Source organism: Schistocerca cancellata, chromosome 2 (genome assembly GCF_023864275.1).
Source record: "Schistocerca cancellata isolate TAMUIC-IGC-003103 chromosome 2, iqSchCanc2.1, whole genome shotgun sequence".
Lineage (NCBI taxonomy): Eukaryota > Metazoa > Arthropoda > Insecta > Orthoptera > Acrididae > Schistocerca > Schistocerca cancellata.
Genome location: NC_064627.1, coordinates 1081446308 through 1081471025, shown reverse-complemented (window position 1 = coordinate 1081471025; position 24718 = coordinate 1081446308). Strand labels below are relative to the sequence as shown.

At 43.8% G+C, this 24718-nt stretch overlaps 1 protein-coding gene across 1 annotated transcript in view; it reads right to left on the bottom strand.

The window, feature by feature from the left end:
• The window catches only part of LOC126149728 (sialin-like), a 79103-nt gene extending 62894 nt beyond the window's left edge, over window positions 1-16209 (bottom strand). Inside the window, exon 1 of the mRNA XM_049915830.1 lies at window positions 16185-16209. Within this exon, the coding sequence (XP_049771787.1) occupies window positions 16185-16206 (22 nt within the window). The 5' untranslated portion in view covers window positions 16207-16209. The remainder of the gene's footprint in view (window positions 1-16184) is intronic.
• Between the last annotated feature and the right edge of the window lie 8509 nt (window positions 16210-24718).

Genomic DNA, 24718 nt, shown 5'->3' with positions numbered 1-24718 from the left:
AAAGAGAATATTCGCTACCGGAATCGACAGGCAGGTTTCATGAAATGTGATACCTCTGTCGCTTGGAGATGAATGTGACTGCTATATCATTATATATATATATATATATATATATATATATATATATATATATATATATATATATATATATATATATATATATATATATATATATATATATTTTCCACTCAGTCACTTGTATTCTTGCGTTTCGGGTTTCGACCACACAGTAACCTTCAGGTCAGACTCACTGCAATAATCTCAGGAAAATTTAGTTAAACCTGTAATGACTTAAGTTACAAACATCTTGTTCCTCCTATTTCGTATTCCTCATCATTCTGAGACCGTTGAAGGAAGTGACGGAAGAAGAAGAACAGCAGCGATTCAGCACTAATGACATCGACCTCCGTGTTAGGCTCTAATCCTCTTTACGTTTTCTAAAACAATCCAGGAAATACAGCATTCACAGTAGGCTGCACTCATTGACACAGAAATCAGCACTGCGTTTAAGAAACAGACGTATATTACAGGTTCTTTACGTACGTGCTGGACATCTGGGCACCTGGAGTACCAAGTGGCCACTTGCTGTCTGTTCTATGAGTCAGACGTACCACTAATTGTTCCCTAGAATGTGTAAGCCGCTAACCGTAGCTATCCAGACTTCATCGACAGTCAGCGGTCTTGCCTCGTGGCATACACTGGTTCTCGTTAGATGACCAAAGTTTAGCAACGACGGCCGTGGCCTGAACTTGAATGGGTGACTGCCTGGCTGGGTGACACGCTGTTGTCAATTTTCGCTATGTCTTTGCGCCACAGGGGAGGAGAAGTGATTGCGTAAATTTCCTCATCGCCGGACTTGGCGCCAGTGTTCTGGATTAAGTACCAAACCTCTCCGCAGTGTGACATGGAGGGAGGGCATGTGACACTGTTGACGACGATCCGACCGCTTGATGGGTTCGTTGACCTAGGCTCACCCCTTGGTGCTATTCGAAAGGAGAAGGGTATGTGCTCGTATTGGGTTTCACCTTACCCCTTCTCTCATCATCATACAACGTAAACTTAGCATCATAACACATATAACAGATTCATTTCATAAACTGATTTTACCATTCGCGAAGGACAGGTGCTAGTGTGCACAAAAGATAGGAAATGCCTTTCCAAGTAGGTGGCTGAACCTGGCCCCAGGGCCTCCAAGCCATTCAAGCCATACGACAGTACTTTCTTTTACCTTACCAGTACTGGAAATATAAGCTCTTTCAGGAAATCGTTGTGTACATAGTACCTTTTTCCCTTGTTAAGCAGAAGTTGTATCCCACTCTGGTAACTGTATGTGCTTTGTCTCAGAGTATCGAACCTTAAAAAACGTAGAACCGCTCTGTGGTTGAAACTTATGTTTCATCTCGGTCTTCTGATATTCACCAATGTGCCAGTACAGGAAACAATCCAAATAACAAAAAATAACCTGTTACAATATAGGAGGATATCCATGGCTGGAGCAGTAGAAATTATAAACCTTTGGGAAATAGTAATAGCACAAAATTATTATGAAATTAACAACAAAATGTATACGGTAGCAAATGAAGAAGCCGTAGGTAATAGTGTAACAGGCACATTAGCCGACATTTTCCTAAATTCTTAAATTCTCTGGAAGAGAAATTCTTTAACTCATATTGGTCTACTCTCAACCAAATTGTACATACCAGGTACATATAAAATCGCATGTGGGAGCTGTAATAGCTTTTACATTGGCCAACCAGGAATAAATTTTAACGTTAGATATAAATAACACACTAGAGAGAGCGAATATAATCATTCGGCTTCTTTCTGCACTTGAAAAACGAAAATCGTACTGTTGATAAGATCGAAATGCACTACAGATTCTGCACAGAATACCAAAGGCTTTTGCAATGAACTTTCTTGAGGAACCAGAAATTTATATGTACACGAGAAAATAACCACAAAGAATAATAAACTAACATACAGAATTTAGACACAATTACTACCATAAAAATTGTATGGAACTTATAGAACAGGAAAATGTATAAATCGAAGGTGACAAATGCAACAACCAAAGATAAACGTAATAAATTTTAGTTAATAAAATAATATCGCTGTTCATCCGCACAATCTTTGTGAACATATTACGTCGTAAAAGTGGAAGTGTTCGGTTGGGTTGTTTTTTCTTTTTTGGAAGGGGGGAGGGGGGGAGACCAGACACCGAGGTCATCGGTCTCATCCGATTAGGGAAGGACGGGGAAAGAAGTCGGCCGTGTCGTTTCAAAGGAACCATTCCTGCATTTGCCTGTAGCGATTTGGGAAAATCACGGGAAACGTCGTCCTCTCGAATGCGAATCTAGTGTGCTAGCCACTGCGCCACCTAGCTCGGTAGTGGAACTGTCAAACTGCTATCACGTCGTAATTAACATTTTATTTTCGACATCTTGACATAATTTATCATCTTATTAAAGCAGTCCACTAACTACACAATATGTACGTCACTTTAGTCTAGACGTGAGTATAACACAGCTACATAAATGTGATTCACATTGGCATCCGTACCTGTTCTCACCAAAATTGTAATCGCAAGTACTTGAAAATGACGATTAAGCTGAAACAGTCTGTCGTAAATAAACATTACTTATAGTAAGCAGCTATTTGGTGTAGCTACTCTAATAATCATTAGATCATTTATTCATCCTTCTTTCAAAGATGTAATGTAACAGTCGTAACGACCCCATCGTGGAGAAACAGATATAACGATTAATGAGGAGATTCCGCCTGTAACTACATTGTACAAAAGAATTAAATGGTCACTGGTTTGGAAACCTTCATTTTACCCACTGTGACGTACAAGTCAGGAAACTTACTGTAAGGTGCCTATAACCCTGTTGCTCCCTTTGACGTCTTCTGGGGCTCGACGATGTTTCAAATAGCAAGTTGTCGACACATGTGAAGAGAAGCCCAGAGCTCCGTTGTCATGCTAGGTTAACGAGGGTTTAATGACACAGTGACACCAAATTGCACCACAAATCTGCCCAGCGCTATCGTGGACGGTTCACATGATGGGAAGGTCATCCCGTCTACGTTAAACTGCATCCCACAACTTCTCTTGACTCCTCCTGATGGAGGTCAGAACGGCGACGCCGAGCGTTGAAATCACGCGGTCATCTTATAGGTGGATAAGGGAAACGTTTCAGACCCATTGCCACTCAGAATCGACAAGAAAAGGCCTCAGGAGTTGGCATAAAATCATCTGTCCCCCAGGGGCGTTCGTTTTCACTTATTTCCGCGGTCGAAAACTCAAGTTGATAATCTTTTACACTGCCGACGCTCCCCAGACGAATGAATCCTTTTCAGAGGACATATGTGGCTCCAGCCCAACTGAACATGACCTCATCCTTTGGAGTGTATCAGGACCACTATTTCTGCTTTGATATACAGAGTATTCAAAACAATTCGACGAAATTTGAACGTGATGTGAGGCAGCAAAGGGTGTTTACATGTACTGAGCCCCCTGTAGCATGAACATAGACATGCATGAACAAAATGCAGAGGGTTCCACCAAGTTCCCACCTCCTCCATTTCGGCAACGCCCTTTCAACATACAATCTTGTGGAGTGCTTTCAATATGTACTTGCACAGAGACAACCACTGACAGACTTCTAGGAGCCTGCAGGCAGGCAACCCCATTGCCACCCAGCAGGTGAGCGGCACTTCGTGGCTGCTCAAGTGCTTGCCTGCGGGCATGCAGAAACTGGTATGTGTCAAACGTGATACCTAGCCTCAGGCGCCGAGGATTCTGTCAATGGTTTTCTCTGTACAGATTCATTTTTAAAGTGCTCAAAGGAGTCCGGATTTCAGTTGGTAAGAGCTGATGGCAGGAATCGATTGTGGCACGAAGCCACGGAGCAAAGTTGTCGACGAGGCACTGTGCAGGCTGGTGGTGGTTCAGTAATGGTGTGGGCTCTGTTTACATGGAATGGACTGGGTCGCCTGGTTCAAATGAACTGATCATTGACTGGAAACGGTTATATTGGGCTACTTGGAAACCATTTTATGGATGACAATGCGCCGTACTACCGGGCCGTAATTGCTTGTGATTGGTCTGAAGAAAACTCTAGACAATTCGAGCGAATGATCTGGCTCAACGCAAATCGCCCGACATGAATGCTCCCAAACATTTTTGGGACATAATCGGGAGGTCAGTTCGTGCTCAAAATCGTCCACCGGCAATACTTCGGAAATTATGGAAGTCTATGGAGGCCCCGCGACTCAGTATTTATGCAGGATTTTGGTTGGTTGTTTGGGGAAGGAGACCAGATAGCGTGGTCATCGGTCTCATCGGATTAGGGAAGGATGGGGAAGGAAGTCGGCCGTGCCCTTTTAGAGGAACCATCCCAGCATTTGCCTGGAGTGATTTAGGGAAATCACGGAAAACCTAAATCAGGATGGCCGGACCCGGGATTGAACCGTCGTCCTTCCGAATTTTATGCAGGAGACTCCCAGCGACTTGTTGAGCCCGTGCGACGTGGCGCTGCTGCACTACGCCAGGCAAAAGGAGGTCCGACACGATATTAGGAGGTATTCCGTTACTCTGGCCACCAGAGTGTATGCGTGCATTTGTCAGTGTCCCCAGCGATAATGGCACAGGAGAGAGCGAAACAGGAGGGCTCAAAAAGCGTAAACATCCTTTGCTACTTCGTCGAGTGGTTTTGAAAGATTGCTAATGTTTACTCCCTGTTCACCAGAGCAAAAATTGTGGTAGTGCTATTCTGCAAAGGGCTCAGATCACATTCAATGGTGTTGCAACCCCACCATGTCCTTAGAGCAGTGGTAAATCGTTCAGGGATGTAAGCAACGTCAGAGGTCATCACGAACATCGGCCTGTGGCACATCGCGCTGCAAACCGTCGTTTACGACGGCGAAATAAGTGTAAATGATCGTCAGAAGGCAACAGGTGGTTCCATTGACGCTCTTCATGCCACCTCCTAAACGGCAGCTTTAACGGATCTACAGTTCCGGTTAGTGAAGATTTTTGAGTGTCACCTCCACCTAATGTTCCCTGTTGTTTAGGAAACACATGCATTCCGAAGTACAGGGTGCGGCAGCGTTCATACTAGGGTATTAAAAAAACACCATTAGGAAGTACCTGTAATTTATTTAATACCTCTTATGTCAATTAATCGTTAAAGGTATGCCATTTACTAATATGTAAGTTGTTGTCCCTTGCGTGGATTACCTTTTGAATATGACTCCTGTCAAATGATGCCCCTCTGCACAACACATTAATGTAGGCGGCGCTGGAAGCTTTCCATAACTCAGCAAAAGGTATTCCCTGGGACATTGCCGACGGCAGTTGCGATCCTTCAGTTCAGGAATGGTGGCCAGAATTTGCATGGATCTCTTGCGACAGACATTTCCCGTAAAGTAATTTCCCGTTTTTGTGACATTTCCTGGCCGCCTCGCTCACCTGACCTTTCACCTGCAGACTCTTTCCTTTGGGGCTACCTGAAGCAAGAAGTGTTCCGAACACGTTGTGTCAGATTCCTGAGTTGAGGGATCGCATCAGAACTGCCATCGGCAATGTTCCAGGGAATACGTGACGCCGTGTTATGGAAAGCTTCCAAAACGCCTAGATGAATGTGTTGTGCAGAGGGGGCATCATCTGACAGGAGTGATATTCAAAACGTAATCCACGCAATCGACGACAACTTAAACCTTAGTAAATGACATACCTTTAATTACTAATTGACATAAGAGGTAATAAACAAATTACAGCTACTGCCTGATGGTGTGTTTTTAATATCCTACTACGAACGATGCCACACCCTGTATAATTGAATTTCCAGGTGAGGGCAGATACAGTTAGAACCAAATACCTATCGCGCGTCTACTTTCATACGATAATGATAGAAGGAAATTAAAATAGGAAGTAGTAAAATTTGGAATAAATAAATGATTGCGCTATAATTTTTTATTACCAATTACTTAAGAACGGTCGACATCTCACAGTGTTAGCAAAATTTACCGTATGACTATTAATTGTTTACAAACTGTAACAGCGAACTATCATTGAATTGTAATCAAGCGAGAACAGAACCAGAAGCACTACCTCACGCTCGGATGTAAAATTTTTAATACCATGAATTAAAGTTAATCACAAATCCACCAGAATAATTGGTACTGAGCTCATGCACATAAAAGATGTTTGCAAATCAATTCGCTTAATGAATAACTTTGCATTACTCGTTGCAATGCTAATTGCTACTGATGTAAGGAATGCAGATGCTCATGAGTACTACACTTCTGGAAATGGAAAAAAGAACACATTGACACCGGTGTGTCTGACCCACCATACTTGCTCCGGACACTGCGAGAGGGCTGTACAAGCAATGATCACACGCACGGCACAGCGGACACACCAGGAACCGCGGTGTTGGCCGTCGAATGGCGCTAGCTGCGCAGCATTTGTGCACCGCCGCCGTCAGTGTCAGCCAGTTTTCCGTGGCATACGGAACTCCATCGCAGTCTTTAACACTGGTAGCATGCCGCGACAGCGTGGACGTGAACCGTATGTGCAGTTGACGGACTTTGAGCGAGGGCGTATAGTGGGCATGCGGGACGCCGGGTGGACGTACCGCCGAATTGCTCTACACGTGGGGCGTGAGGTCTCCACAGTACATCGATGTTGTCGCCAGTGGTCGGCGGAAGGTGCACGTGCCCGTCGACCTGGGACCGGACCGCAGCGACGCACGGATGCACGCCAAGACCGTAGGATCCTACGCAGTGCCGTAGGGGACCGCACCGCCACTTCCCAGCAAATTAGGGACACTGTTGCTCCTGGGGTATCGGCGAGGACCATTCGCAACCGTCTCCATGAAGCTGGGCTACGGTCCCGCACACCGTTAGGCCGTCTTCCGCTCACGCCCCAACATCGTGCAGCCTGCCTCCAGTGGTGTCGCGACAGGCGTGAATGGAGGGACGAATGGAGACGTGTCGTCTTCAGCGATGAGAGTCGCTTCTCCCTTGGTGCCAATGATGGTCGTATGCGTGTTTGGCGCCGTGCAGGTGAGCGCTACAATCAGGACTGCATACGACCGAGGCACACAGGGCCAACACCCGGCATCATGGTGTGGGGAGCGATCTCCTACACTGGCCATACACCACTGGTGATCGTCGAGGGGACACTGAATAGTGCACGGTACATCCAAACCGTCATCGAACCCATCGTTCTACCATTCCTAGACCGGCAAGGGAACTTGCTGTTCCAACAGGACAATGCACGTCCGCATGTATCCCGTGCCACCCAACGTGCTCTAGAAGGTGTAATTCAACTACCCTGGCCAGCAAGATCTCCGGATCTGTCCCCCATTGAGCATGTTTGGGACTGGATGAAGCGTCGTCTCACGCGGTCTGCACGTCCAGCACGAACGCTGATTTAACTGAGGCGCCAGGTGGAAATGGCATGGCAAGCCGTTCCACAGGACTACATCCAGCATCTCTACGATCGTCTCCATGGGAGAATAGCAGCCTGCATTGCTGCGAAAGGTGGATATACACTGTACTAGTGGCGACATTGTGCATGCTCTGTTGCCTGTGTCTATGTGCCTGTGGTTCTGTCAGTGTGATCATGTGATGTATCTGACCCCAGGAATGTGTCAATAAAGTTTCTCCTTCCTGGGACAATGAATTCACGGTGTTCTTATTTCAATTTCCAGGAGTGTATTTTTCTACTACAACAAGTTATTTCTGGAAAGTTTATGATGTCTTACTAATCGAAGAGTAAGTAATCTTACGCTTCACTGTTACGTTCTCTGCAAATATGAGCACAGTTTGCAGTGTACTGAACAAAACACGAACTGCATTATTCTGAAGTAATATTTTTTGCAACGTTCATTTAAATTATGCTTTTACTAATTTGCTGTCCGTTGTTATTCTTCAACTATTTGTTCTATTTAAAAAACGTTCAGTACCCCGAGCCCAGGGGTTGTAATATATCAGAAAGACTGACAGGTATGGTTTGGGAGAAAGGGGTGCATCACACTGAAGCGTGCAGAGAAACACCGGCAAGTGGGTCATTCACTATTGCTGTGAAGGTATCCAGTGGATCTTCCGCTAGTCGCCATGAGAGGACGCGCGGCGTGCGTGCATGGGTCAGCGCCAGAGCCGATTCCGGAATCTGCTGCGTCGGCGTCCGGCCGCCCAGCCTTGCAGACGTAGCGCCGTGGCTGAGTGGCTGCCGCGCGTTGTCTGAGCCGGTGGCCCAAAAACAGATGGTTGCCCCTCAAGATCAGCTCTTGGAGCCCATGTAGAGCACAGAAGGGAAACATCCGATAGCCTTAGCAGCTCCGACCGACTGTCCAGGGCAGCTCGGCCAGTAACGCTGACAGCTGTGCACCCTGGGGGCCACGAGATCAAACCCCGGTCCCGCTCCTGCGGACGGTAGCTTGCAGTCCGCCGGACGATGCCACCCTGTGAGCGGATGATAGCAGCCCTCTCGCTCCTGACACCAGTGCAGCTCCAAGTTGCGACGCGCCCCGCCACAGCTATGGCGCGTTTGTGGTGCGGAGGTCGGAGGTTGCTTCAGCGGGCTGTTTGCCCGTCGATATCCATCACTAGAAGGTCGTCGTGGTTGGCCGTCAGCTTAGCCAATCGTCGTTCTCTCTGGTTACACACGCAGACAGAATGGTGACACGACTACCCCCTTTGAGCCTCTGGGTTCTCTTATTTATACGTCTTCTCCCAATGCCTCTGCCGTAGTTACCCGGAGGGGACAATTGGAGTGCTCTTTAATAATTGCGTCGGCTTTCCTCAGCCCTCTTCGGCCTCTACACACGGGTTACGAGGCGCTGTTGTAACAGCAACGTATTGGGCCTCCACAGCATGTCAGTGCCTTGTAATGCCCTGATTACTTCACACCTGTACACCGTGCCCACCGGGCCGTACATGCGCGTGGTATTGTAAACCTGTCTTGCATAATCGTTTACTGAATATCAACATTCCCCACGTCTTCCATCCGATGTGACAATCAGTCCCTTAACTGCTAACTTTCCGTCACAGCTGTGCGAAATTTACAAGAAGTCCCCGATTCCACGCCTGTACTTATTCGTGGCGCAGCACTGCTGTGAAATGACAGTCTTTAATAGTTGTCAGTTTTCCAAATTGCACCTCCTTATCTTAATTATCGCAATTAAATAAGCTCACCACTTTCAGTATTTTACTGTTCTTTCACTGGTGGTATTTTTGGAATCAGTAATGGTGACTGGATAGGACCTGTTAGGTTAAAAGTAATTTACACTATAAATGTTGCTGCAGTAAACAGTCTGTTCTTTATTTATTTATAACTACTACGCCTGCTAGAATTGTACAATCTAAAAATGAAACGGGTCGGATCTTCATTTGATGAGTTTCTGCTGGTGCGATGTGAGCCATTACTCGTTGACAGTGTACGGCAGCCGGCTCTTCTTTATCGTCGCTGCATTAACAAGTTTGCGCCCACAGTACTCTTCGTTAATATTAAATCCTATTGATGACATTGTGCTGTGCCCCTTTACAACCACATAATACGCCTGGCCATACACGAAAAATTCTTGTTGTCTGTTCCTTAGAATCACGTGCACCGCGTCTCCACTTGACCACTTGTCCGCCAGCAACTCTCTCCGCCTACTACTTGTGCCCGACTCCACGCTTACGCGCCCAGTGACAATACTCCTTACTTGAAACGTGTTCTTTGACTCTATATAATAGTAAATTTCCCTGACTAGGCCAGCGATTTTACTACATCATAATTAAAATTTTATTAACTAATTAGTTCGTTTGAATTCTTTCACATCTAATACTATGACAAAATATAATATAAAAGGTACATATAACAAAAATTACGTCACAATTACTATAAGGTTACATAACTAATTAGGCGAAAAATGTATTATTCGCTGCATTGTTGTGTTATATGGTATCTGTGAAATGTTTTCCTTAGCCAGCTATAAGAAAACCGCTTCATTTCAACGATGGACCATCGAGGGGCGTCGAGACCAGTGGTGAGGTGTGGATACAGGGGCGCCGTCACGATCTTCCCATCGTGTGACACGTCTACAGTGGTTCTGGGCAGTGTTATGGCGAAAGTTAAAGGCAATGTGAATCATTAAACTACCTTACATGTCACATGAAATTCTGAGCATTGACCTTTTCCCGCAAGTCTCGGGACCTTGCTCTTTGAAGCTTCTCCTAGTCCGACGTTGACGTCGCAGGGCACCACTCTTTGGCACCACTCTTTTAAGGGAACCCACTCACTCATTCAGTGACGGAATTCTAGTCGCTGCACTGTTCAAAATTCACACGCGAAGCATTTCCACATTACTCTCTACTTAGTAAATCTATACTTGACACCTATGGTCGTGTTTATGTGCAGGTTACATTGGCTGCCGACAGGGGCCCAGCACCAAAAAAATGTAAAATGAAAGAGCCTTTGAAAATTCCTGGCAGATTAAAACTGTGTGCCGGACCGAGACTCGAACTCGGGACCTTTGCCTTTCGCGGGCAAGTGCTCTAAGCCATGTCTCCGCAATGTCCTTGCTTTCAGGAGTGCTAGTTCTGCAAGGTTCGTAGGAGAGCTTCTGTAAAGTTTGGAAGGTAGGAGGCGAGGTACTGGCAGGAGTAAAGCTGTGGGGAGGGGGCGTGAGTCGTGCTTGGGTAGCTCAGTTGGTACAGCACTTGCCCGCGAAAGGCAAAGGTCCCGAGTTCGAGTCTCGGTCCGGTATACAGTTTTAATCTGCCAGGAAGTTTCATATCAGCGCACTCTCCGCAGCAGAGTGAAAATCTCATTCTGAAATAGCCTTTGTTTTAATCCTGCGATGCGCAATCCCTTATAATTTTAAAACATGTAGATACGTAATTACCTTGTAGAGGGTTATTCGGCTGAAGTTCCTCATGGTCCCAGTTCAGGCGCAATAACTTAACAATAGTGCTCAGACATCAGAGTTAATGGTTAACACGATGTCGGTACTTTAAAGGGAATAGATTTCTCTAGAAACCGATTTCTTTCACTCCTCAATCCATCCAAGACAAAATCAAATTTTTCTCTTCAGCAGAAGCTGATTCTGGAGCTCTTGTAACTCGTGTAAACAATTTTCTAATATGTTTACTTGTCAACGAGATATTGGCGGAAATGTACATGATTCACAACATCCGAGAAGATAAAAATAGTGACTCGTGACGTCACAGATATATCAAGCAACCAGTTTCAATGTTTTAGCTGGAAATACAAAAGTCAAAAGACCAAACGCGATTTCTAAGTACGCTATATGACCAAAAGAATCCGGACCCCCCCCCCAAAAAAATAAAACATACGTATTTCATACTAGGTGCATTGTGCTCCCACCTACTGCCAGCTACTCCATATCAGCGACCTCAGTAGTCATTAGACATCGTGAGGGAGCAGAATGGGACGCTCCGCTGAACTCACGGACTTCGAACGTGGTCAGGTGATTTGGTGTCTGTAGGTGAGATTTCCACTTTCTTAAACATGCCTAGGTCCACTGTTTCCAAGGCGAAAATTAAGTGCAAACGCGAAGGGACACGTACAGCACAAAAGCATATAGGCTGACCTCGTCTGTGGACTTACAGAGAGAGCCGTCAGTTGAAGAGGGTCGTAATGTGTAATATTCAGACATCTATCCAGACCATCACACAGGAATTCCAAACTGCATCAGGATCCACTGCAAGTACTGAGACAGTTAAGCGAGAGGAGAGAAAACTTGGATTTCATAGTCGAGATGCTGCTCATAATCGCCACCCCCTAATTGCTGTTTAGCAGTGGGAAACAAGAAGGTGCTTAAAACATCAATGTAGGCAGACATCTATCCAGACCATCACACAGGAATTCCAAACTGCCTCAGGATCCACTGCAAGTACTGAGACAGTTATGCGAGAGGAGAGAAAACTTGGATTTCATGTAATGGTCTGGCCTGCACACAGCCCTGACCTCAATCCTATAGAAAATCTTTGGGATGTTGTGGAACGCCGACTTCGTGCCAGGCCTCACCGATCGCCGGTAAATGCCAAACAACGCCTCGCTTGATGCAAGGAGCGTAAACATTGGACGATTAGAAAAACGTTGTGTGGAGTTATGAATCACGGTACACAGTGTAGCGATCCGATGGCAGGGTGTGGATATGGCCAATGCAAGGTGAACGTCATCTGCCACCGTGTGTAGAGTCAACAGTAAAATTGGTAGGCGGTAGTATTGTGTGGTCCTGTTTTTCATGGACCCCTTGTTGTATTGCGTGGCACTATCACAGCACAGGCCTACATAGATGTTTTAAGCACCTTCTTGTTTCCCACTGCTGAACAGCAATTAGGGGGTGGCGATTGCATCTTTCAGCACGAACGAGCACCTGTTCATAATGCACGACCTGTGGCTGAGTGGTTACACGACAATAGCATCCATGTAATGGTCTGGCCTGCAGACAGCCCTGACCTGAATCCTATAGAAAATCTTTAGGATGTTGTGGAACGCCGACCGTGCCCGGCCTCACCGATCGCCATCGATACCTCTCCTCAGTGCAGCACTGCGTGAAGGATGGGTTGCCATTCCCCAAGCAACCTTCCAGAACCTGATTGAACGTATGCCTGCGAGAATGGAAGAAGTCATCAAGGCTAATGGTGTGCCAATGCTATACTGAATTCCAGCATTACCGATGGAGGGCGCCTCAAACGTGTAAGTCATTTTCAGCCACGTGTCCGGATACTTTTGATGACATAATTTAGATGTAAATACATTTGATAATAAGTATTATTTGTTGTTGTATGGATTACAGTAATACCAACTGAACAAACTGGAAAAAGTCAACAGTATTAGTAGAGCATTACGGGAACTATACATGATGTCCTAGGCGAACAACAACAACGTAACAGCAAATTAAACTTTCTAGTGTAATTAGACCATTGTTACACTTTTGCGTGTAATGTATTATTATAGACCACCCATAACATGAAGTAAACGCCATTATGAGAAGCAACGATTTAAAATGAAATTTCTTTTCATTAATTTATCTTATCAGTTCATTAAATCACAAATCATTAAGTAATATTTATAAAATTAAATACAGATACGTCGCAATGAACCACTCCCAGTATGGATCTTTTACCTATAGTGTTATTATAAGAAATGAATTGTGGTATCTTTGAAGTTGTGAGAGTGTCTTTTTCTTTTGCCCTCCCTCACCACGCACATATCTTTGGCAGTTATTTAGTGCAATCAGTATAAAGTTTTGTTTATGAGTGGGACGTAGTATGTTGAGCAAGTTCATTGTCATAAATTCTGTTACAGGATTTTTTTGATTACTATTCACGCAGTTAATTTTGAAAGTGTAAGGAAATAACTTGACGGTTGTAGTGAAATTTAAGGTAGTGTTTGTTTATTCAGTGTCACGGCGCACGCCGAGCGATGAGTGAATTGGGACAGTGATACGAAGGCGGGTTAGATGGCTTCTGTTATAGGTCGCTACATTACAGTTGATGCTGATTGGCCAGGATCAAACTGTTTGGTTTTGTAAACCATTTAACCGTGGGAAATACGGGCCATTAACGCGAATTGTGACTTAAGAACAGTGATGCCACTGGATGACGTCACGAGTCTGGCTCATAACGTTTTCAGCCATCGGCCCGCAGTGTGCCGAGTGCGCATGCCCAGTGGAGGAGCGCTGTGATGGCAGTCGCAGCCTAGCCGTCTGCGGTTCCCCAATTCAGGCAGGAGCCAGGTCCTGGTTTCTCCTTTCTGGAAATCGTTCAAACCTCGTCGTATCGCAAAAGTGTCACTTTAACGTACGGAGAAGAGTAGCTGCTTACGGCTTACAGCTCTATATCTGTGCTCCTATCTAAAGCCTCTGACCCAGTTATTATCACGCGCTTTAAGACCGACGCAGTCCTTGGGCTGGTGCAAAGAGTACGATGCAGCCTGAAGCGCGGGAAAGTTAGGCAAACACAGTAAATGTCACATCATGCAGGTATTACACGAGGTAGTGACATACGAGGTCCCACGTAAGGGCAGCCGCATTTGGCGTCTATTAAAACGAGAAGCGGAGAACTCCGACTTGATTTTGTTACCCTGGTCTGGGTCCCAGTTTCAGTATCACGTGGTAGGTAGTAAGCTTGCAAGGTGACATCAAATTAATCAACTCAAAAGCACCTATCTACCCCCATAATTACGTTTCAGATATGGTTACGATCCTAGGAATAGTAAAAAAGTACTCACACCAGGGTTGTATTTACTAACATGTGGAGGACTTCATTATCTTGTCTATCCCAGATAATCATGCAACAGGAACAAATCGAACACTATAGAGCCGATATTTCGGAATAGGTTTCCTCCGCCATTGCCTTACACACAAAAAATGCGTATATAAGTTCCAAGAACACTTTTTCTGAAGGTAAAATTTTCTGCGTTATTAGGCAATCTCATATTTCTTTTATACACTCCTGGAAATGGAAAAAAGAACACATTGACACCGGTGTGTCAGACCCACCATACTTGCTCCGGACACTGCTAGAGGGCTGTACAAGCAATGATCACACGCACGGCACAGCGGACACACGAGGAACCGCGGTGTTGGCCGTCGAATGGCGCTAGCTGCGCAGCATTTGTGCACCGCCGCCGTCAGTGTCAGCCAGTTTGCCGTGGCATACGGAGCTCCATCGCAGTCTTTAACACTGGTAGCATGCCGCGACAGCGTGGACGTGAACCGTATGTGCAGCTGACGGACTTTGAACGAGGGCGTATAGTGGGCATGCGGGAGGCCGGGTGGACGTACCGCCGAATTGCTCAACACGTGGGGCGTGAGGTCTCCACAGTACATCGATCTTGTCGCCAGTGGTCGGCGGAAGGTGCACGTGCCCGTCGACCTGGGACCGGACCGCAGTGACGCACGGATGGACGCCAACACCGCAGGATCCTACGCAGTGCCGTAGGGGACCGCACCGCCACTTCCCAGCAAATTAGGGACACTGTTGCTCCTGGGGTATCGGCGAGGACCATTCGCAACCGTCTCCATGAAGCTGGGCTACGGTCCCGCACACCGTTAGGCCGTCTTCCGCTCACGCCCCAACATCATGCAGCCCGTCTCCAGTGGTGTCGCGACAGGCGTGAATGGAGGGACGAATGGAGACGTGTCGTCTTCAGCGATGAGAGTCGCTTCTGCCTTGGTGCCAATGATGGTCGTATGCGTGTTTGGCGCCGTGCAGATGAGCGCCACAATCAGGACTGCATACGACCGAGGCACACAGGGCCAACACCCGCATCATGGTGTGGGGAGCGATCTCCTACACTGGCCGTACACCACTGGTGATCGTCGAGGGGACACTGAATAGTGCACGGTACATCCAAACCGTCATCGAACCCATCGTTCTACCATTCCTAGACCGGCAAGGGAACTTGCTGTTCCAACAGGACAATGCACGTCCGCATGTATCCCGTGCCACCCAACGTGCTCTAGAAGGTGTAAGTCAACTACCCTGGCCAGCAAGATCTCCGGATCTGTCCCCCATTGAGCATGTTTGGGACTGGATGAAGCGTCGTCTCACACGGTCTGCACGTCCAGCACGAACGCTGGTCCAACTGAGGCGCCAGGTGGAAATGGCATGGCAAGCCGTTCCACAGGACTACATCCAGCATCTCTACGATCGTCTCCATGGGAGAATAGCAGCCTGCATTGCTGCGAAAGGTGGATATACACTGTACTAGTGCCGACATTGTGCATGCTCTGTTGCCTGTGTCTATGTGCCTGTGGTTCTGTCAGTGTGATCATGTGATGTATCTGACCCCAGGAATGTGTCAATAAAGTTTCCCCTTCCTGGGACAATGAATTCACGGTGTTCTTATTTCAATTTCCAGGAGCGTAATTTCAGGCTTACATAACACGTTTTTGTGTACAAGTCATAGATCGTGCACGTTAGTTCCACACTAAGTCCCTAGTGTATGGGAGTGTGGTGTATAATACGTCGGCCTATTGATAATATTCTCTTACGTAACTGCAGTTGCTATGAGGAGCATTTGCTGTTCACTGGATGGAGCATCACTCACTGTCTCATACGGGCACTGTCAGTTACTCAGTGCGTCATCGAATTCACAAAAATACACATAATTAACCTGTTAATTAAGCGGTGCAAAAACAGTTCGACAATCTTACCTTTCCCTCTTGGCAGCGCCATGCTGGCGGGCTATGGAGTGAGCAACGGACGCAGGGCGGCCGCTTTAAGAGGTCGAGGGCACAATATATCATTTCGTGTTTGCTCTGCCGCTTCTTATCGAGCATCTTGCTTTGTGTGGGGCTGCTCTGCGAAGTGACAGAGACAAGCCACCGGCCGCATGTTCGCTACTCTCTTTCCGGCTTCGTACGGATTTCAAAGGCGGCCCAAGCAGCCTTTTGTTGCGTGAGTGCTACACAAATCCTCGTCTCGTGACGTAGCACAAGAGCCACGTGTGTCAACACGACTCTAATTTGTAAGCAACCCAGACAGACGAGACAGGGCACAACAGACCAACTATTGTGCTCTTTCCTTCAGAAAACTGCCGAATCCTTTTCATTCATTTATTCACTGAACGATCTATTCAGTCACATTTCATGTTCATCAAGTATCTTAAGTGACAGAGTATATTTTAGTACAGATCAGCTCATTTACTTCTCACTCATACACTACACATACAGCGATAGACTTCTCAACAAATGAAAAAAAACGGCATTTGAATATTTTCTAAATTTCAAATGAATCCATGCATACGAAAAACTTAGTTCTATAATGGAGATACTTTTCCATTGCATAGTTCAGATATAATCGAAAAGAATACCACACTACTCAGTTCTCTTTTTTTTTTATTCGAACACGCGAATAGATTCCAACTTTCTGATAGACCAAGATTCGAATCCGGGTCCTCGTCTATAGCTAGGATTGCTCTTTTCTGCTGAGCTATCCAGGAACGGCTCTTGGTTAGGTAACAGACAAATGCTTGCAACGTCATTGATCTCCAAGTGTCTACGAGACTCAAACTTTTGCGTTCAGTTGGGTAGGTTAGAAAATTTAAAAAGGGAAATGGATAGGTTACAGTTAGATATTGTGGGAATTAGTGAAGTTCGGTGGCAGGAAAAATACGACCTTTGCTCAGGCGAATACAGGGTTATAAATACGACATCAAATAGGGGTAATGCCGGAGTAGATTTAATAATGAATAAAAAAATAGGAGTCCGGGTAAGCTACAACAAACAGCATAGTGAACGACTTATTGTGGCCAAGATAGACACGAAGCCCACACCTACTACAGTGGTACAAGTTTATATGCCAACTAGCTCTGTAGATGACGAAGAAGTTGAAGAAATGTATGATGAAATAAAAGAAATTATCCACATAGTGAAGGGAGATGAAAATTTAATAGTCGTGGGTGATTGGAATTCGATAGTAGGAAAAGGGAGAAAAGGAAACGTAGTAGGTGAATATGAATTGGGGGGAAGAAATGAAAGAGGAAACTGCCTGGTAGAATTTTGCACAGAACACAACTTAATCATAGCTAACACTTGGTTCAAAAATCATAAAAGAAGGTTGTATACATGGAAGAAGCCTGGAGATACTGACAGGTTTCAGATAGATTATATAATGGTAAGACAGAGATTTAGGAACCAGGTTTTAAGTTGTAGGACATTTACAGGGGCAGTTGAGGACTCTGACCACAATCTATTGGTTATGAACTGTAGATTAAAACTGAAGAAACTGCAAAAAGGTGGGAATATAAGGAGATGGGACCTGGATAAACTGACTAAACCAGAGGCTGTACAGAGTTTCAGGAAGTGCGTAAGGGGACAATTGACAAGAATGGGGAAAGAAATACAACACAAGAAAAACGGGTAGCTTTGAGGGATGATTTAGTGAAGGCAGCAGAGGATCAAGTAGGTAAAAAGACGAGGGCTAATTGAAATCCTTGTGTAACAGAAGAAATATTGAATTTAATTGATGAAAGGAGAAAATATAAAAAGCAGGCAAAAAGGAATACTTACGTCTCACAAATGCGATCGACAGGAAGTGCAAAATGGCTAAGCAGGGATGGATAGAGGAAAAATCTAAGGATGTAGAGGCTTATCTCAGTAGGGGTTAGATAGATACTGTCTACAGGACAATTAAGAGACCTTTGGAGAAAAGAGAACCACTTGTATGAATATCAAGAGTTCAGATGGAAACCCAGTTCTAAGGAAACAAGGGAAAGCAGAAATGTGGAAGGAGTATATAAAGGGTCTATACAAGGGCGATTTACTTGAGGACACTATTATGGAAATGTAAGAGGATGTGGATCAAGATGAAATAGGAGATAAGATGCTGCGTGAAGAGTTTGACAGAGCACTGAAAGACCTGAGTCGAAACAATTCGCCGGCAGTAGACAACATTCCATTAGACCTACTGACAGCCTTGGGAGAGCCAGTCCTGACAAAACTCTACCATCTGGTGAGGAAGATATATGAGGCAGGCGAAATGCCCTCAGACTTCCAGAAGAATATAATAATTCCAATTCCAAAGAAAGCAGGTGTTGACAGATGCGAAAATTACCGAACTATCAGTTTAATAAGACACAGCTGCAAAATACTAACGCGAATTCTTTACAGACAAATGGAAAAACTAGTAGAAACCGACGTCGGGAAAGATCAGAGTGGATTCCGTAGAAATATTGGAACACGTGAGGCAATACTGACCTTACGACTTATCTTAGAAAATACAATAAGGATAGGAAAAGAAAGCTTTTGACAATGTTGACTGGAATACTCTCTTTCAAATTCTGAAGGTGGCAGGGGTAAAATACGGGGAACGAAAGGCTATTTACAATGTGTTTAGAAACCAGATGGCAGTTATAAGAGTCGAGAGACACGAAAGGGAAGCAGTGGTTGGGAAGGGAGTGAGACAGGGTTGTAGCCTCTCCCTGGTGTAATTCAATCTGTTTATTGAGCAAGCAGTGAAGGAAACAAAAGAAAAATTCGGAGCAAGTATTAAAATCCAGCCGGACGTTGTGGCCGTGCGGTTCTAGGCGTTTCAGTCTGGAACCGCGTGACCGCTACGGTCGCAGGTTCGAGTCCTGCCTCGGGCATGGATTTGTGTGATGTCCTTATGTTAGTTAGGTTTAAGTAGTTCTACGTTCTACGGGACTGATGACCACAGATGTTAAGTCCCATGGCGCTCAGAGCCATTTGAACCATTCTTAAAATCCATGGAGAAGAAATAAAAACTTTGAGTTCGCCGATGACATTGTAATTCTCTCAGAGACAGCAGAGGACTTGGAAGAGCAGCTGAACGGAATGGATAGTGTCTTGAAAGGAACATATAAGATGAACATCAACAAAAGCAAAACGAGGATAATGGAATGCAGTCGAATTAAATCGGGTGATGCTGAGGGAATTAGATTAGGAAATGAGACACTTAAAGTAGTAAAGGAGTTTTGCTATTTGGGGGGCAAAATAACTGATGATGGTCGAAGTAGAGAGGATATAAAATGTTGACTGGCAATGGCAAGGAAAGCGTTTCTGAAGAAGAGAAATTTGTTAACATCGAGTATAGATTTAAGCGTCAGGAAGTCGTTTCTGAAAGTTTGTATGGAGTGTAGCCATGTATGGAAGTGAAACATAGACGATAAATAGTTTGGACAAGAAGAGAATAGAAGCTATCGAAACGTGGTGCTACCGAAGAATGCTGAAGATTAGATAGGTAGATCACGTAACTGATATTTCTACAACTGGGACAAGTTCTTTTACATACTTTATTTAGAATCGTAGTGGTATCCTGTCTGGCACAGCGGTCTTTTCTCAGCCTATTGATTTCAGTTGGTCTTCTACCCCACTGTCACTTACTTCGATATCTGACATTTAGGCGGTCCTGCGACGATTTAAAGGGGGAATGGCAGTGTGATCTTCCTCGGTAAAACAGTTTTGGAAAAAGATGTTTACCATTTCGACCTTCTCTCTGTCACCCTCCGTTTTGTTGCCACTGTGGTTAGAGAGCGGATAGATGGCTTCGATCCTGTTACTGATTTAACATATGACAAAAACTTCCTAGGATATTCTGTCACCTCGGTCGATAGTATTTTACTTTCGATTTCTTTCGACCCTTCACGGATGGCTGTCCTTGCGCTAATTTTGGCTTTGTTCAAGTTTTGTTTGTCTGTGAGATTTTGGCTACGTTTAAACTTGCAGTGAAGCTCTCTTTGCTTTCGACGAGCCACGGCTGGTATTTCCCATCCCTCGTAACTTTGTTCGGCACATACCTGTCTGAAGCATAGTACACGGTACTCTTGAACTTTGTCCGAATGCTCAGAATTGTCAGCGTTGGAAATGATGTTTTCGTGTTGACCACCAAGGTAGTCTGAAATCTGTTTCTTGTCGCTCTTCCTAATCAGAAATATCTTCCTACCTTTCTTCATATTCCTATTTACAGCCGTATGTCACTTGCGTATAAAAATACGAGTACAAAAAACAACAGCACCACAATGTTAACCAGCTCACGAAGAGCACAAAAAAAAACTGCTAAAGCAATCGCTAAGACAGAGCGCAGTGCACAAGTTATCGCACTTGGTAGGGTGTGAAACCAACCAATGCTGTAAGGAACGTTACGTGTAGCTGTTATTAATGAGGTACTGAATAGGATGAGGTACTGAATAGGATTGGGGAGAAGTTTGTGGCGTAGCTTGACTAGAAGAATGGATCGGTGTAGGACATATTCTGAGGCATCAAGGGATCACCAATTTAGTATTGGAGGGGAGCGTGGAGGGTACAAATCGTAGAGGGAGACCAAGAGATGAATACAGTAAACAGATTCAGAAGGATGTAGGTTGAGTAGGTACTGGGAGATGAAGAAGTTTGCACAGGATAGAGTAGCTTGGAGAGCTGCATCAAACCAGTCTCAGGACTGAAGACGGCAACAACAACATTATCCTTGATGTGTTGAAAGACAACTGTTTGTTGCTGGTTACAGAATTTAATTTACCCTGAGCTCCATGGCTTAGTGAAACATGTTCATTCCTTATTCTCATTTAATTCAACTTTATTTCGGAGCTAACATTTCAGACACTTTTATATATCCATTCATCTTGTGGGGGAAAAATTCAGTTTTCCATAACACAAGCTTTATCAACATCCGGATGTAATTTAGGCTAAAAGACGACTTTTTATCTTTAAATTTGAGCCAAGTACTCTATACATTAATATCATCTGGTTGGATCAATATGGGATGAGGCTTGCAAGTTAGAACAACTCGTGTTTGTGTAAGAATTTCATAACTCTAATTTATTTTAGTGTCAACAGAAACCGAAAACGATTTAAGGCAGTCAATACTCTACACAAGGCAATGTTCTGCGATCGGCATAAGATGAACCAGAAACATACAATTATGGGTAATGTACTCTCGTTTATTTCAAACGGAAGCTGAGACCATTGCACTGCAATGTGGGAGTGGAGAAGAAAACACTTTCATTCTTAAGGGAAAAGATTAAATGCAGAATCAATCACTCGATCTCCCATGCAAAAATAGAGTTTGCAAGACAGAAAATTCGGCAGCACTGTATCTACTGAAACTACTGCAGAGTGGGCAGGTAAGAAAGTCAGTACAATATGAAGATATGAAACCCGCGAAATTTCGTTAAATTAACAAAAATAAAATGTTATCGGAAGCCCGCTGCACATGCTGCTTCAAAGGAAATGTTGGTTGCTTGGTTTAAAAGAGGGGGGGGGGGGGCGACAAACTGCATGGTCATCGGTCTCAAAGAAAAGGAACAATCGATTACCGAAAGCTATAGTACGCTCCAGCATAATCTGGTGAGCTTTTGGGCAAGCAGAAATAATCATCTAATGAATCGCTAAAAGACCTAAGGCAAAATTTCGTTTAATGTACAGGTAGTCGTTCCATGTACGAGAAAGAGAAAAATCTAATGCTAAAAGCTACAGCGCTCGAAGTGACTAGATGAAAACTTCTGTCCTCAGAAAGTAATCACGTAAGAATAACATGAAATACGTTAAAATAAAAAGGAAAAGAGATAAAATTCAACAATACGAGTAGGTATTCACTTAATGAAGAAATTCAGCACAATTCCATAGTGAATACAAATAGCCAATTCACCGTTATCTAATGAATACGGGTTAGACGAATGCCGGTCATTTGCCATACTTGCCCCTTCGCCAGGTAGCGATCCCTCAGGTAGGGGACGCCCTTCCTCGTACTTCTTCTGTCCGCTTTCAAACCGCCGTCTCCACATCTTACTCGATACAACCACTACGTAAGGGACCTTCTTCTTCGACATATTGGCCAAATACAGAGCTTTTTTTTCGAAATCGAAATATTTATAACTTTTGGTAAACGAAAGCAATACCGACGATTATGTCAATATGTGATTAGTTCTGCCAAGTATAAATATAGATCCATCTGTCTGTACGGTAGCTTCCTTTCACGCTTACTGATTGCGATAGAAACAGTCTATCGCCATGGGAGCAAGAAGAAAGGAACGATGTAACGATAATTCGAATGTACGCTATTCATTTCTCTTTGACCACTGCATTTGTACTTACTTTAATTACTACAATTGCATACCCAAAAGACAATAAGGAAAGAATAAATGGGTATGTGAATGTTTTAAAAGAAGAACGACATACTCCATATTAATTTACTCTCTTAAAACATTAGTTAATAAAGTGTAGTGGGACAAAGTTCAAAACATAACTGAAAACACGTTCACTAAATAGAGATAAGAACATCTATAATTGACATGTCATCTAAAGTCGAAGTACAACTTTAAAATGTCAGAAATAAGGAAATGAAGTAATACAGAATGCTACGCTTGTAACGTACGTTGTTGTTCTACATTATTTAGCTCTGGTATTTACAGGGTCACAGAGAAAGCATCGTATGTTCTGGAGGGAAAAGCCGTAATTGTAATTATCTGCACTACAACAGAAACAACAAGGACAACTTAAGGAAAAATAATGTAATGTGTGTTCAAGTTCACAATAGACATTGAAGCAGACAGTTCCTGTGACTTAGTATGAGCAGAGGTTATATTCGGCAACCGGAATAAATTAATAACTGGTTCCTTTTACCGACCCTCTGTCTCAGATGAAACAGTTGCTGAACAGTTCAAAGAAAACTTGAGCTCATCACAAATAGGTACCCTACTCATACAATTACAGCTGGCAGTGACTTCAATTTACCTTCCGTATGTTGACAAAAATACATTTTCATACCCTATTGTAAATAGAAAACAACTTCCGTAATTGTTCTAAATGCTTTTTTAAAAATTATTTTTAACAATTAGTTAAAGAGGCCATTCAAATTGTAAATGGTTACGAAAACACACGTGACCTCTTAGCCACAAATAATCCTGAGCATTACGACGGATACAGGGATTAGTGAACACACAGTCGTAAGCGAGACTCACTTCCGTAATGAAGAAATTCACCAAAACTAAACGCGAAATATATCTATTTATAAAAGCAGCTAAAAATTAAGTTGACGTCTTTCTAAGAGATAGTCCCCAATCCTTCCAAACTATGTAAATGAAGACCATTTGTGGCTTACGTTCAAAGAAATAGTATCGACAGCACTCGAGATATTCAAACCAAATAAATTAATAAGAGACGGAACTGATCCCCCATGGTACACAAAACACGACAGAAAGCTGCTGCAGGAGCACCGAAAAAGGCATGTATAATTTACACGAACGCAAAATATCCAAGATTAGTGAAGTTTTACTGAGGCTGTAAATTTGGTCAGGATTACAATGCGAGATGCATTTAATAGTTTCCACAACGAAACTCGCCCTAGAAATGTGGCGAAAAATCCAAAGAGATTTTGGTCCCATGTTAAGAAAACCAGCGGAAAGGCGACGGTAATGTTACTGATGTCAGTGCCACTAAAGTGAAGTTACTAAATGCATTTTCCGAAATTCCTTCACCAGAGAAGACGAAGTAAATATTCCAGAATTCGAAATGAGAACAGCTGCAAACATAATTTAGAAGTAGATATCCCTGGTATTGCAAAGCAACTCAAATTACACTATGAAATAACTAATGTTGCTGAGGTGCCTGGACTGTCAGTGAAAGAGGAAATGATCAAATATCCTTTCAAGAAGTCTCTAATGTATAAGAAAAGTAGGTCTAATACATTTGTTTCTGATGTTCTTCAGTAACAATTAATTTTCAGTAGTAAGCTCCTTGCTTTTACTGGCCTATTTAAAGATAGTCAACGATTTAGTAAGAAATTTTAATTTTTAAAGGACTATATCTAAATGTACTTAAGTAGATTTACATTTACTCTAAATGTTTGCAGCTAAACTTAAATATAAAGTATCTGAGGTGCCAAAATTGTCAACCTTAGGATCAGATAATTTTTGGGATGTTAATTTTAGGTGCAATTCAAAGGTTCAGTTCCCATTTTCTTTTACAAAAGCGTATACTATCAGTTTAACAAACCACGATATTTTAGGTGATAGTTGCGACTCTGAAGCTCCAGAAAATAATTTTAGAACTCACAATTATTTAATAGTATGGCCATAATATTGGAAGGTAGAAAAAAGTTATCTTAACGTGACTAAAATGACCATTTACCATTCTGGCGTGTGTAAAATCAGCCTAAACACGCTGAACTAATATACACTCTATTTACAATTACAACTTAATATAGCTCCGATAATGCTGCTTCAATTTTTTAA